This window comes from Falco biarmicus, chromosome 6 (assembly GCF_023638135.1).
Source record: "Falco biarmicus isolate bFalBia1 chromosome 6, bFalBia1.pri, whole genome shotgun sequence".
NCBI classification, from domain to species: domain Eukaryota; kingdom Metazoa; phylum Chordata; class Aves; order Falconiformes; family Falconidae; genus Falco; species Falco biarmicus.
The window spans coordinates 62,319,287-62,335,402 of record NC_079293.1 but is presented as its reverse complement, the minus strand read 5'-3'; the positions used below and the strand labels follow the sequence as shown (position 1 = coordinate 62,335,402).

General features: G+C 41.0%; 1 protein-coding gene across 2 annotated transcripts in view; it reads left to right on the top strand.

Annotated features, from left to right (window-relative positions):
• NT5DC1 (5'-nucleotidase domain containing 1) overlaps positions 1–16,116 on the top strand; it is a 148,574-nt gene that overhangs the window by 116,956 nt on the left and 15,502 nt on the right. For both annotated transcript variants that reach the window (XM_056342333.1, XM_056342334.1), the window contains exons 9-10: positions 11,100–11,218; positions 12,086–12,244. In XM_056342333.1, coding sequence (XP_056198308.1) covers positions 11,100–11,218; positions 12,086–12,244 — 278 coding nt within the window. The remainder of the gene's footprint in view (positions 1–11,099; positions 11,219–12,085; positions 12,245–16,116) is intronic.

Here is a 16,116-nt window from a genome sequence, read left to right as displayed (position 1 = left end):
CAAGTAGTGAAAGGAGCTGGTTAGGAAGCCCTAGAAATGAAATGAGAACACGAGGAGAAATCATGACCAAAGCCTGGGCTGAGATCTGGTTCACTTTGATGTGACAGTGAATCTCTGCCTTGGTTTCTCAATTTCTAAATACCAAGGCTTACCTGATGTTTATGAAGCACCAGGGAGAACTGCAAAGCAGTGAGTGGCAGAGGAGAGCTGCAACAAATAGCGGGTGTGGATTTACTGGGGCAGGAGGGGGATCTCAGGTGGGTAAAGAGTTACCTAGTTCAGGAGCAGCTCTGCCTCTCCCACCCAATACAGGGAAGTAAAAGGACAGAGAACACAAAACTGGACATTTCTCAGCTGGCAAGCGATCATGGGACACTGCGTCTTTTAGATAAGTACAAGTCCTCTGCAGCTGGTGTTCAGAAGGGAATTACTTCTTGTAAGCTGAAGGCTCAGGAAAAGGTAAAAGTGATGTACCTACCGTCTTCTCCCTAACTCTCTTTGTTCTTCAATCTTTTTATTATTCACATAGGACTCCAGATGTCCTAAACTTCAGTATGTACGTTGCATGTTTTACTAGGTAGAATTAGCAACCCCAGGACTTTTTCTCTTCATTAGTAAGCACGTTCATTCTAACCTGATACTTATCTGCTGTGAAACCACTTTATATATTATTACTGTCCACAGATCCCAGGTGTCTCTGTGATACTGCCAGACTAAGGCTGAGCCTTCCAAGATGACTATTTTTTCTGGAATAATAGTAGCAAGAGATTTTATCTGTGAAATTCCTGCATACGGAGATCTGGCACAATACACTTGGCTCTGAGAAACAAGGTGAAGTGCATTTTTGTATAGACACTAAGTGGTTTTGCAAACTACACAAAATACACAGATAAGGAACTTGAAAAGTAATATAGGAAGTGTCACAGGGATCATTTCTTTTTCACTTCTTCAAAAAACTCATCACTACTAGTCTTTCATGTCGGTCTTCCTATCAAAGAGCAACTAAACATACTTTGCCAGAAAGGAATAGTTTCCATTTTTCCTTGCCATCTCCAGCCTGCTTACTTTGTTCTGATATTTACAGTGACTGCTTTACACATAAAAACTTTTCCTCTTTGTTAGAACGTTTATTTCCTAAGGTTTTTTATCTTGTTTATTAAATATGTAAAGTTCTACTATACCTCAACAAATCTAATAGGAACACGGTTTCTTGTTCCTTGTCATTCTGGAGTTCCATGACACGCCTGGCCCCACAGCAGACCTTAAAATGCATCCAACATCTCTGCCAGTTGTTCTAACCATTCTTTGTCCCTTCTTTGAGTTCATCCACGACCGTGGTCCACAGGGCCATGAAATTGTCCCCAGACCTCAAGACTGAACTTGCCATCACCCTTCTGTCTTCTGTCACACACACACACCTGCCTTGTCCTTCCCTTCTGCTCCCCATCCACCACAGGCTGTAAGTCTCAACAGGGAGCTCAGTGTTCACACCCTACATGGACAGGAGCTGCAAAGGGGCAGAAGAGGCACAAAGCAATGGCAAGAAGATGAAAACATTTCTTAGATTCCCTGGCCCCCAGGAGAAGTTTTCCCACTGTACTCTCATCTCCACATTCATGGCCTGAGCAGCATCACAGCACAGTTATTTGTTCTTTTATCTAGTCCACATAAATTGAGTTCTATCTCTCTCATCTCCATCTCATTTTGCCCTCTAAGCTACTTAAATAGCTGTTGCTGCCACTGTACCAAAATATATCATGCACCTTAATATATTTATTCTCATAAGACTTCTGATATATGGGAGCCTTAGCACTTATATTTACATACAAAGCACCCAAGGTCAGGTAGGAAATCTTTGGCATAACTGGTGAATCCCTGTCCCAAATGCCAGACTAATGCAAACCAAACCATGGATGCAGCATCCTCCACCCATGCAGCTGACTACAATCCCCCAAATGCTAGCTGCATTATGATGCTTTTTCCCTGCTACTCTCCCAAGGACAAGCACTTTTCCCAAGGACATCCTTGGTCACGGCTCCCCCATACCTCTTGGCAAGGCACGTGCTCACAGAGCCGGCCGCAGCTTGGCCATCCTGCTCCCCAGCTGGTCCAACTCCAGCACACCTATGGTCTGGGGAGGTTTTCTAGTTTACATTCTCCTCTTTCTCCTGTTTAGCTGTAACTTGTAGTGCCATCTAATTACTCACCAGCACAGCTCCAAAATATTTGCTTTCTTTAGCACAATTTTCTTGCTTTCTTTAGTTAAAGCAGGGGTCCTCAAACTTTTTAACCAGGGGGCCGGCGCGCGGATGCAGTGGCAGGCAGTCATCTGCGGCTTCTTGGTTTCCCCCCCAACCCCCTGCGGGGGGGGGGCGGGGGGGTCTGTAAATACCGGGGGCCGGATTGAGGACCCTGGGGGGCCGTATCTGGCCCATGGGCCGTAGTTTGAGGACCCCTGAGTTAAAGGCTTTCTGTGATGGACCCTAATATGCATGTTGCTCATGGCAAGTATGCATTGCACAACCCCAATTTTTTTAAGGATTGGTTTGGGTTTTTTTCTAGAAGGGATGCTAATGATATAAAATGCAGTAAAGAATATAGTAAAAGCATCTAAAGGTCCTCCTTGTTGCAATAAAATTGCAAAATCCCCATTGGAGTTCATTGATGATACACAAACAGAAGTATGTCTCCGAGAGGAGATTCTCTGAAGCTAAAATCAGTGTTAGGTCCTGAAGTATCTTTTGGTGCTTCTTGAACATTGTCTTAAGCAAAGGGAAACAAAATATAAGCTAAAAAATGGATCAGGAAAAAAAGTCTATTTGCTACTGAACAAGACCACCCACTGTGATTGTTTTGATATTTTTTTCTTTTCTTCTGTGTTTGATACTGTCATGTCTATGGTTTTAAACTATTAGTGGTCATTTCTGTATTTTCTAATAGAAAATGGTCTTTAACTATTCCATCTATTCCTTAACTATGCCATCATATTCTGATAGTAAGTAAAGATTTTTTGTTATTACTACTTGAACTGCTAAATGTTACTAAAAACCTATAAAAATACTCACAACTTAGTACATATATGTACTCTCTTCCCTGACAGCCATATTCAAACGGTTTTAATACGGTATGATTTTTAAGTATGTCATATAATGCTTATCTTCTACCATGTGATAAAAAGAAGTCTTGGGTCAACAGGAGCCAGAATCCCTCTCTCAGTAGTCTCAGGTGTTATCTTTCATTTCCATTAAAAAATTATTATTCTAAGGCATCCAGATTTGTTTAGAAATATTGGAAATGAGCATACTTCACAACTTCTAAATAGCAGGATACCTGTGAAGCAGTGAGAGAATAAGCTATTTTCAAGTTCTCGTGCTTTTTTCCCTTTTTTTCCTTTTTTTTTCCTTTTTTTTTTTTTTTTTTTGAGAAATTTCCCCTTTTCAGACAGGAAAAAAAGATATTTGAGTTTTTTAACCTCCACACAGCAGCAGGGAAATGCCCAGGCTCTAGCGGCCAGGCCCCTGCACCTCCCAGGAGTACCCTGGCTGCGCTTGCCGGGCTCAGCAGCAGCGCTGGGCGAGGGAGCGGGGCTCTGCGTTTTTAATTACTGAGACACAAGGTTTTCATAACTGCTATCTGCAGCTATAGAATGCTTGTACAGTTACTAACAGGCAGAAGGCTAGGTGGATCTATTTATATTTTTTTAAACTCCCAGATTTGATATTTTTACTTGTGGAATCTTGACTTTTAAGTTAGTCTTTAAAGGTCGATATAAAACTGCCCTCTTCAGAGACAGCCAATATTTGGAGAGCTAGAACCTCAGACAGAATTAATCAATAAAATTAAAGTAGAGATTTGAGGTAGTGTAATAAGTTAGGAAAAAAGAATGGCGCTTTCTTATAAATCATAACTCAACTTGGCCATATAAATAGTTTTCACATAAAAGTTAATGAAAATGTCTTGCGTATTCCAGGCAAATGAATATGTGCAATAACCATGCATGCTCATGTCTACTTCACATTTATTATGCCTTTGGAAATAATGTATTTTAGGGAAATAAAAAACTAAAACAGAAAGATCGTTGCAGCAGAATCTATATATTGCTTTACGGAGATACATTTGTTCAGGATCAAACTGTCTATTCTCGTTTACATATATATACTTCATACCTGAAGTACTAAGATGTAGGGAATAAAAATTCTTAGTCTTTCTGTAACTGAGAATTAAAGAACTTTGTTGTTCTTTGTTTAATGTCTGAGGCCAAAGCGAATGATGGCAGGAAGCTTTTCCCCACTATGCTGCATTGTCGATTTTCCGTGAGGAAGAGCACGGTCCAAAAGCAAATTGCAATATGCCTTATTTCAGTAGGTATTACTAGAGAGGCTTAGAGGGCTGGGATAAACTGAGAGATTACAGTCTGCACAGTGCAAAGAAGATGCTTTGTGTGTCTCAATTTTATTTTAATTACGAAATTTGAGGCATTTTTCCCAACTGACTGGTGGTGCTTATCTCATCTTCTGTGCTTCCCACCATCTTCTTCTTCTATCAACTCTTCAAATTTTTGTACAGCAATGAAGCAGACCCTAGTAGGAAAGGTTATAGACAGCTGCTTGAACTGAACTGCATATTCCTGAAATGATTATGTCAGTTTTTTCTTCTATTACCATACCTCTCCTAACTTATTTGAATTCAAAATGCTTTCTGGAAAACTTTGTTTCTCTCCATAATTATATGGGGATCTCTCCGATGACTATGATATCAGTATTGATAGGGTTATTTGAGGACCTTTGTCTGGATATCGGGAGTTCCTAATTTATAAGGCTCTGGAGCTTCTTACAAAACTAATGAGATCCAGAATAAAACTGTTCTGGGGAGGGAATTTATTTATTTTCTTGCCATTTTGTACCTCTCCAAGATCCCAATTAAAAAAAAAAACAACAAAAAAACAAAAAAAAAAAAAAACCCACCAAACAATTTAAAAAGTATGTGCAAGGAAGAAATCAAAATCTGTATTTGTGCCTCTCTTACCCTTCCAAAATAGAGGTTCTCTGAGTTATAAATGCAATTAAATAAAATCATGGAAAAAGCTTCACCAAATCTGTGCATGAGCTACATTTTAAAATGAACTTGCAGATTAATCATTTTCCAAAAAGTGATTTTCCTTTTCCAGGGAAAAAAGGCCTTGCTTGTATTTCATCATATCAATGTTTTAAATAGAAACACTTTGTTCATTAGCCAGGCTGTTCCTGGGAGGGTATAAAGTTAATGGCTTGACATTAGAAAACAAATTACTAAATCTGCAGTGATCCGTTATTTTCAGTTCCTGTAACACAGTAATCAAAACTTCCTAAAGAAACTTATTTGCTGACTTCTCTAAAGCAAATACTGATTTTCTTACAAACAAGTAAAACTTCAGTCTTTTCTCTACATAGCCTGTTACTTGGCAAAATTAAGCAGTAAAGCAGATTTTAGTAAAAACTAAAAATGTAAAACTTTTTATTCACATATATATTTATTTTTCCTCTCTAAGGAGTCTGTGGTTCTTATATATATGCCCAGGGCAATTTGAAAATACACTATCTTGTACTCTGGTCTCATCAGGCCTTATAAATGAGTGGAAGAGCAGAAGTCCATTGTGAGAAAAGGAATTGTTAGTAATTGATAAGTAGCACTTAGGAATTATTATGAAATAGTTTATTTTTTTCACAGGATGGTATTTGTTTTTTTCTCTCAGCATTATATATGATGTTCTTTCGGAGTATTGCCAGCTTTTAGTAGTACTGTTATTTAGTCCTCCATATGAATGAGCACATATATGTTGGGATTTCTGAGCGTAAGAAGGATGTGTCGCTGCCTATGTAAAAGTGAAAATCATGTTCCAGTTTTCAGAACTGAATTTTTAGTTCGATTATTTCAGCCTTTGTCTCGCCAATCATAAGCCACCCTAAAGAAGGCAGAACAATGCAAGGGCAGGAAGGGGAGCTGAGTTTCAGGCTTTTTTGGAGGGGGCGGGGGGGGTGGAACTAAGCAAACCAAAAAAAAAACCAGATTGGACAGCCAATCACTAGACAGGCTGAAATCACTAATCACTTTGGGAATCCTTAACCTTTTATTTCAGCACATCACACTAAGGGAATAATTTGTTCCTTATCACTTCCCTGCAGTCATCCAGTCAGACAGGAGACTGGCAAGCGCTGGTGCACGTGTCAGGCAGATGGATTTCACAGCTGCTTCCAGGGCACAGGAGTAATTCAGGGATGGCGAAACACACAGTACTACCTGCCAGAATCCTGGAAACCACCCAGTAAAGGTGGTTGGTCTGTACATAGGAATTCGGGGTGCTATGCTACAGAAGGGTGCCCATAGGGTATGAAATTTTACCTCCAGCAAGCTTGTAAGTACTTGCTTTCTTCATGGAGAGCATGCCCACAGGGGAACTCTACAGCTTATGCCATCCTGCCTTATTACCTTTACAACTGGAAGAACCTACCAGAAAGATTTTACTTATGCAGGTCCCTTTGTCTTTCCTGCTTTCCTGCCCCAAGTCTCCTTCTGGAAAAAGAGTTTGTTTTTCTTAACTGAGCTCGAAATGCCATCTAAAATCAGACTGTGCTTGCAAGCTGGGCTGGAACAGAACCCAGCTTTTATATTAATGCCCTCAGGGCCCGAAATGGCATTATTTTAAATTGCAGAGAGGCATATCAGTATGATAGTTGTGCATCATAAAATGTACTTGTTTTACAATAGCCCCCTGAGGTGGTAACCACGGCTTCAGCATGCCAAACACATATGCCCATCTGCGCTGAGCTCCTGCATGCAGCGAGAGCCCATAGGAGCTGCCTATGGGTAGGAAGAGGCAGGAGCAGGTACAGGCACGAGCAGCGACAGAGTCACTGCATGTTTTTATTTGATTGTGCAGTAGGAAGGAACAAAAAATATCAGTAACGCTAATAGCCTGTCTAACTAGATTTGTATGGAAACGAGTAAAAGGCTGTCAGGAGAAAGATAGAAAGGCAGAAGAAGGGGTCGCTGGGATGCTGTACACACACTGCAGCAAAGCCTAGCACATCTGTGGCCAGCACGGCCTCTGGGCACTTGGAGATGCTTCCTCAGCCCCATCTCTGCCCAATCAAGTAGGTGTGAGGCGTCCTTGGACTCTTGGGTGAATCACTGGTGGGTCCTGTCCCCAGCACATAACCAGCAGTCACTGTAGGGCACCCAACCCGAGGAGCCGCGCACCACGGCGGCCTCAGGGGTGGTGAGCTGATGAAAATTAACTTTGGTTAATTTGGTGGCTGAGTATAGGTGAATAACTGTCAAAGGGTACATTCGCCCTCACCCCTTAGCTTCTCTCTTAACCTTGGGCTTCCCAAATGAGAGCCCCATCCCATGGGCTGGGGATTAACAGTGTAAACAGCAGGCAGGTTAGGGATAGAGCTCCAGGTGCAGACCCTGAGCTGAACATGCAGTGTGGACACAACCTCTGCACTGCGTGTGTTCAGGTTTCCGTCTCAGCGGGTATAATGCTTTAACGGATAGCAAAGCAGGCGGCAGTGTGCAAGCATGTGCAGAGCCTTTCCCAAGGAGCGACTCTGTGCCAAAGTAAATTACCGTCAGTTGTCATTTAAATGGAAATAAGCTTCGCTGATTACTTTTTGCATATTCATTCAGAACAAAACCAGATGTTCTTCAGCCCATGTTATAAACCTGCAATGCACATTTAAAGGCAGGCGAGAAAATTCTCACAAGGAAAAGGATATTGAATCTTGTCTGTGAATCTGTTTATCTGAAAAACTGTATCTGCTAATGGTGATGGGAGTACATTTCTGATTCCGAAAACATTTCCCAAGCTGTTAGACATAGCAATATGCAAATTGCCATTCCAGCAAATATTAATATTGCCCCAGCATGAGTCAAGCTTTTGTTGTTGTTTTTTAAAAGGAATGGTAATTTCCCCTCAGGAAAACTGCTCTGAATCACTGTTGAGGTTTGGGTGAGTGTTTTAATAGAATGATTTTCTGGGTTTAATTATTTTAATTTTAGTTGCTTGCTACCTCTACACTTCTTGTCATGGCATGTTTTCATTCTACATCCAGGAATCCAGGTTGCAGTGATATATTAGACTTCAGAAGGAAGCAGGTCGCTCTATCTAAATCATCTGAGAAATTCTTTTCGGTTATCCAGTCTGTTTGAAATTGTCAGGATGTCTCCTTTTCCTTCCAGCTTATAAGACATGAAGCATTAGCATCCCCGCCTATATATGTGTTGCTTCCTGCTGAAGGAATATTTATAGCATTTCTGACCTTTACATGAACCTTTACAAATCAATAACAGCAAAGTGGGAGGAAAGTCAGCAGCAGTTTTACTCTTGTCTGAGTGTAGTTAGTGTTAGGCCTGGAGTATCTAAAATACGTTAGGAACTACCATGATCACAGGCAGCATTTTTTCAGGAAATTTGCAGGTTTCTTCAGCACTGTCACGTAGCTGCTATCTGACGGATACAATACGAGCCAGAGCCAATGGTGTCATAAATGGGGTTTAAAGTTGTTGTGTATCAATTTTTATATGGCAGAACTACTACAAGAGGCCTTAAGAGCCAGTGCTGAAGAATAATTTTCTTGACTATATTTTGCCACAGGGATAGCGTAAGTGGATTAGAAATTGTTCGTATTAATGACTGCAAATGAAACACCATTAATTTCCTCCCACTTCAGGTTACAGAAATAGAATTGACATGGTCACCTCTAGATGGGTGAGCACAAGAGCTGTATGAGATGGTTCGAGGCAAGGTTTGCCAGTTCAGAGTCATTACCCCTATGACCCTACAACTGAAACATTATAAAAGACCTTTCCTAATTCCTCAGATTTCTGAAGTTCCTTTCAAAATCAAGGTTTTCCCATAATGAATTAGACATCTCAATGCTGTTTGCTGCCTCCAAGCACAGAGGAAGAAACCAGGCTTCAAAATTTCCCTTCTTTTCACAGCCTAAAAGCAAAGTTCCTAACTTAATTAAATCCTTTCCTTCTCCAGAGCTGGCACCTCTAGAAAGTGCTTCTTGCACTCTTTTTTGCCTACCAAGGGATCCTGGCCAACTAGTTCAGACTGTAACTGTAAATTAGAAGCCTAAATTCCAGATGCATCGAGTTAAGTGAGATGAATCCCATTGCTAGGGGTGACAGTAATAGATCTCACAGAGTGAGAGATCTTCTACCTTGTAATTACAGAGAATTTTTTCAGTCAAGAGTGCCCCTCATGCCTTTCCACAGAGGTAGCCAAGCAGGGTCTTTCTTTTTGCTAGAACCTTCTGGTGCTACTGTAATACATAGGGCTCCTATCTGCAAATGCAATGCTGTGCTTTTGACAGTCCCTCTCGTACTAGCTCAATTTTTCTCTAGTATTTTCCTCATTGACTGAATGGAGAGACAGTGATAGCTATACTTCACAAGTTCAAGGAAGTTTTGATAGCAGCTCTGAGGACTTTTTTTTATAAGTTGCTTTTTCTATGTCCATATCATTTGAAGATTGTGTCTGCTTGTTCAGTCAGCCTTACAATTATGTCTAAAAATACAGGGCAAATAAAACGAATTCACTGAAGTTTGACAACTTCTGTTTGATCAAAAATTGTGCAGTCAAAACCATTTTAAAAGTCAGGAAATGAAGATTTATTTTTCATGGATGTTATCTTACTTATTATTATCGCTAGGTTCCTGAAGAAGAACAAAGGAAAACTTTTCCACACAAATTCTACATGAATTGTTAGCATCAACTTTGAATTTCCTTGGTTTTCCTAGTTTATAAAACACCCTGAATATGGAATCATTTTGTCTGAGAATAAGTCCTGTGTTTATTCAAATCCATAGATTCATAATACTGAAGAGTTATTTACTGCCTCTCTCCACATATCTATTTCTCTCTTTTTGCTTTTTTTATTTTTCAAGGACCAATGTCTGTGCCATATACGTCTTCAGTGCTCTTAAACATAAAGCTCACTGTTCTCCAAAATTTGCATTCCAGCTTTCAGCGGTCTCTAACCAGATGATGTTTGCTCTTAGTCTTCTTCATAACACATTTTGACTACTTTGAAACATTCTATAAAGCAGGAGAAAAACGGAAGTCTGGATGTTACACCTAAGTCAGGTCAAAGTATGTATTGGCTTCTAACCCCTCTGTCTCCAGCATAAAAAAAAAAAAAAGACATGTTTGATTGAGACTGAATAAAAAAATCACCAAAGTACCAACATTTGCTGTACTTCAATAGACAGACATTAATATTTCTGATGAACTCCTAGTTTATCGGTTCACTAAGGCTCATATTTTGGCTCCAGCAAGAAGCTAAAAGGAGTTCATCTGGCAATAGCACATAGTTCTGAATGAGCAATAAAGTTACATGGACACCAGAACAGATCCAGCTGCTTTGGGACCAGCTACAGACAAAGCCTATGGCACAGTTGGGTGATGACTGGGGGGTTTCATTTTCTACTGATTTTTCCACTTCACTGACAGCTGCCAGTGTGGATATATATGCCAATGTGGATTATACCACCAGCAGCAATATTGCCTGCTCATCGTTTCTTCAAAACTGGATGATAACTAGAACTGCTCATTGTGCTGATCTAAGTCTGGCGAGTGCCCATAAGAGCTATCTCAGTCTGTTTTGTTATATTTATGTCAGTGTTTAAAAGCAGTAATCATTTGTCTGTGAGGAAGGGTGCATGCTGTCTCTTACAGTCTGTCTCGACCCATGGTTTCACCTTAGATCTGTAGCAGCTCCTCCATCGGTCTGGTCCATGTGGTTTCCTGCCATCCCTGCTGCAGCGTTTGCGGGGCAAAGCTTATGGCTGATTCTCCAGCTCTTCTGTAGCCCCTGCAGGCAAGGCTTGGCTGCTGCCTGTCTCACAAATGTCTGCCTACCTCCAGCTGCCAAACACCTTGACTGAACCCACAGTCAGTACCAGGACTTGAGCCAGACACTGGAGCTGGTTTAATGCCAAGGCAGACCATGGTCTCCAAGCTGTGCACAGGCAGTTTCTGACACATCTCATGAATGCAGGCGCATGGGCTGCCCTCACTAACGGCAGGTGATTTTGCTTGGTGTTTTCAGAGAATGACGAGGAGCAGGAAGCTCTGCTATCACTGGACAAACCCGGCTGGTATTCCCAAGGGAATGCTATCCAGCTTTATGAACTACTGAAGAAAATGACTGGCAAGTTGGATCCCAAGGTACATTAAAAATGAGAGTAAATCTTTCTGAAAATACCCTGTCTCAGTCTAAAATTCACCAGACAAATTTTCATTACAGTTAGGGATGTGATTGGTCACAAATTTTTGTTCTGGTTCACTTGCTGTTGTCTAACAGACTGCAGTCCAGAACTGGAAGGAGCATATTAGTCTTCTTATCGGTAGAATATGTCAGCTTTCTAGATGTTTTATTCTTTGTGCACAGTCACACACTTTGGCAGCTTTGGGGAGAATCAGACTGTAATCAGGAAATAAACAATCTCCCTGAGGAAACAGATTAAATCGGTTAAAAGGTGGCATCAGTGAAAACTAGGATCACGTTATTTTAATTACAGATCTGGATGGGTGAAAATGCTACTGGAGATGGTGGGACCACATTTTCCCTAATGGGTAAAATGGGCAAACCACCCCCTGGGCACAGAACAGAAGAGTTCTGAGTCACCGAGAGGTGTTCCATGTTCTCCCTTGTTTCCAAAGTTGTCCAAAATTCATTCCGGTTGCTCAGTATATTGTCTTGGTAGTCTTTTCCACCGGTTCCTGGCAGGCTATTTCTGTCAATCAAAAGACTCAGTAGTGTCTCTGTGCCAGTCCCAGCCAGGGATTCCCCGTCCAACACCCCTGGCGGGTGGGAGCGAGGAGGGTGTGCAGGGCCAGCCTTTTCCTTACAGAGCTGGTCGAAGGTACAGCTCCAGGCTGTGACATTAATAAGATCTCTGTGTGTCTTGACCAACCGTAACATGAAGGAATTTTTATTATGTTGTTTTAAAGCTTTTTCTCTCTCTGTGAAATAAAGTTTGCTTGTGTTTTCCCCATATACAATGAACTTTTAATTTGCTGCTTCCCTCATAGGTTGTTTATTTTGGTGACAGCATGCACTCAGATATTTTCCCAGCTCATCACTATAGCAACTGGGAAACTGTCTTCATCTTAGAGGAGCTTCTAGGGGACAAAGTTACGGTGCCTGCAGAGACTGAATCTGAGCCCGTGGAGAAGAAAGGAAAATATGAGGTAAGGGTTCCTTGCAGGTGTTTCCTGGAACAGAAGAAAGTAAGTTACAAAAAAAGCCTCATGCCACCTGCGCTGAGAATGAGCCTGGTTATCTTACCAAGGTGCTGGCAGCATCAGCATCCCTCACAACTGTATCCTCCTGGCTGCACCGGGAGGGTGCCATTCTGTCCCAGCTCGGCATTGCACGGGTGACACAGAGCCTCTACCCAAAGCTAAATCACAGATCTCAGAGAAAGGACTGTATGCTCTTTCCCTTAACAAAAAAATGTAGTCTTCTCCTTTTCAGTAACAAGAACCTGCCCTCCGTCCTACAAGGAGAAATTTCATCGCCATTTACGGCAACTCCAGCACCTGAACTCTGCCGAGTTCATGACATTGCCCTGCATGTTGTGGCCAACTCTGAAACACGGAGGAATTTCTATTAGTCTGTTTCGAAGCTCTCTTCCTCTCTGTGTGAAATACAGTTTGCTTGTACTTTCCTTATATACAAATAACTTTTGAGTTGCTGCTTCCCTCGCAGGTTGTTTATTTCGGTGACAGCTGCACTGAGGTAAGAGGGGCTGGTTTGAAGTCTGGTCCCATGCAGACGGCTCATAGTTACCTCAGATAAATCATGTGAATATTCAGGTTGATCTGGGTTGATCACAGCTGGGAACCAGCGACTTAGCACTACTGCCACTCTAATTCTCCCACAGAAGGTGGAGGGTTACTATGGTTTATCATTTTTCCACTGCCAAAGAACTAAACAGATGGGGAACGGTGCTCAGACGGCTGACATGGCAGCGCTGTAGCTCCAGCGTGTCCTGTGTAGGAACTACAGTGAAGCTTCACTCTCCATTTGGAGTGTTACTTCTTTTTTGTATGTTCCTAAATAAATAAGTCATTTTCTTCTAATTGCAGAGAGATATATATGCTTTTTGCATGTTGCTTTGAAAAGCACTTAACTTTTTTTTTCTTCTTAAATAATTAATCTTTGTGATTAAAAAGTTAACTTACTGATAAGAAGATTTTTGTGGGGTGTTTTTATACTAGAGATGCTTTTGATCTGACTAAGAAGCCTTTTAAAAGCTGCTGGGTTTTATGGAGAAAAGGATATCTTCAATGAAACTAAAACAATATAGATGTGACATCGAATTCTCTAGTTTTTTCAATAGACTTATCTAATATTTTCCCCCACTATCCTGATTTCTAAACTAAGGTCAGACAAGGGCATTTCAGTTACTTAAATAGGGAAATTAATTATCAATGTTTAGGCTTTTCCCCTGAGTTGCAGAAAAACAAAACTGAAGACAAACAAATTCAAGTCTCTTTATCAAGAAAAATGTGTTTCTCAGTAAGAAAGCAGGGGGGTGGGGGTGGGGGGGTGCGCGTGCGTGCACTATTAATAGGTTAATATAATTTGATTTAATTAATGAATCCTATGAAAATAACTCATTTTCCTCCATAAATCTGTTCATTCTCTGACTGGAGGCTCTGCTGCATTGCTGGTAGATCTTACATCTCTGTAAGATTTGGGGGGGGGGGGTTATTCAGCCATGGTTTCTTAAGCATGTTCAATATATGCTTTGAAAGCACACATTTTTAATTTTTAAAGACAACCAGAAAATGTTACTTTTCCTGGAAGTACAAAGAAACAGTTATAGAGTGATTGATGCATTTCTAAGCCCTTGATGATGATTTGGTTTTCTTTTGTTGCAATACTTCTGGCCAACTGCTCACAAGATCCATCTTCTCTATCACTGCAGTTATCGAGCAGGAAACTGAGACTTTTAGACAGGTGCTTGACATTTCACTAATGCTGTAGTATTCCTGATAAGAGATTGCAGTATCTCGGGGAGACACCACCCCTGCCACACACAGCCCCTGTTCAGCTTACATCCGCTACCAGTGACAGCAAGCAAGCAAGGGAGAAATGAATTGCGCTGATTAAAGGAACCTGAACCAGGGGGGCCGTAGCAGGTCAGTGGTGTTATTTCATTACCACGCTGCTCACTGGAGTCTGAACAACAGGTCACATCCATATCTCTGCAGTTGACTGGACACCACTAACTTAACAGGACTAGTTCAAAGGGACTCCCTTTACAAGCCTATGAAAGTTTTATTTTCATTCCCCCAATCAACTTCTCCCATTAACCCTTTGATTAAGAGAGGGGAAAAGCCTATTCAAAGGACTGTAGAAAGTCAGCTGGGTTTGGAAAATTAGGCATTAGGAAATTAGATTTAGTCTTGTTCATCAGCCTTATCATTCATTGGCAATAAAAAAAATACACTACTATTGCAGATTTTCCATGCCATGCCGTGTGTGCAGAGGGACTGAAAATTTAGTATAAGATGCAGTCCTCCCTTCTATCAGTCTTTACAAAATATTATTAAAGAGATAAAGTAGTAGTTCTAATTTGCAATTGCATCTTTCAGAAAGATACTGCAAAAACCTGTTTTCAGTTGTTTGACTGGTATTTCATCACTAATGGAGAGAGGGGAAAAAACCAACCTCCTCAGACACAAACTGGGAGGCTTGTAATTTCCATTTTCATTAGCAGTTTTTGTCTTTTCCCTTCAATTAAATGCATGATATAAGCCAGTTACACATAACTGAAATTATGGTAACAACTGCAGTTCTTTCAAGTGTATGAGTCATAACCAAATGATCAAGAGAAAAGCTATTCATGCAATTACTCGGCTCCTCAGCGAATTGCAGCATGCAGCGGGGGGAAAAAATACCAAGCATTGTGTTGAAACAAGATTCCCCCCAGATTTGGGGGTTTGTTTGCTTGGCTGGAGGCTTTGGTTTTGCCTTCCGTTCTTTAAATATGTGATCACTTCCATCAATGAAAACTCAAAGAAAAGCTGGAATTTGTCCCAGGAGTTCGAGGGAAACAATTACAGAGGAGCTAGTCAGTGTGTAAAAACCTTGGCCTATAGGAATGAATGGAGCAGATATTGAATAATTTTTTGGTGGATATAGATGAAATTTTTCCGGTTAAAAGGAAAAAATAATTTTTACAGTATTGCCTAGTGTCTGATTGGTTGGGGGTGCGTCAGGGCCCTTAACCCCCCAATTTCTGGGACTCTCTCTGGTAACAAGGGAGTAATTTAAAAATAAGACAAGGCTAATTACTGTGTGCCTTTTGGCTCTGTTTGTTTGTCTCTTCATTCCTGTTTATCTTGAACACAAATCTAACAGTACTTGCAAGAACAACCCGATGGGCTGTTGTAAAGCCTGGCGAGTTAAAGCAATATCCTGAAGTGAAATGCATTTTATTTTAGTCTGCTTATAGTGATCCATATTGTACTTTAGGTACAATGATCATGGATGAAATGTTTTATATTTGCGCATGACTTGTTGGGGAAAGATTCTGTGCAAAAGTCAGACCAGTGGCAGACCTGCCCATTTGTGCACCCAGCTTGAGTGTGTTATTCAAGGACATCTGGTTGTTGTGACCAGCACAGCTCTGTTGGTGGAAACACCTCAAATACTTGCTGTTATACCGGCAAAACCATATTTCGAGCATTGATTTTTACTGGCACTAAGAGTCAATGGTGGTGTTGCTACCTCAGCACAGAGCATACAGCCATCAGTACCATCCATCACATTGGATGCAGTAAAGTAATCACAGTGCTCTGCACTTGGTACAAAGACCACGGCATAGGTGGCAAATCCCCATCTAAATAACGCCTTTAAAAAATACTGACAGCAGCTTGATTTTTCACTTCTGTCTCCTTTACATCCTTCTTTCTTTCATTGCTTTACCAAATGTAGAAAAACTTCAGAGCTCGGCTCCCTGCCTGTTTGTGTTTTAGAAAGGTCACTTGTAAGCTGACAAATCTGCGTTACCCTAGAGTCCTATTAACAGATTCTGTCTGCTCTGTTA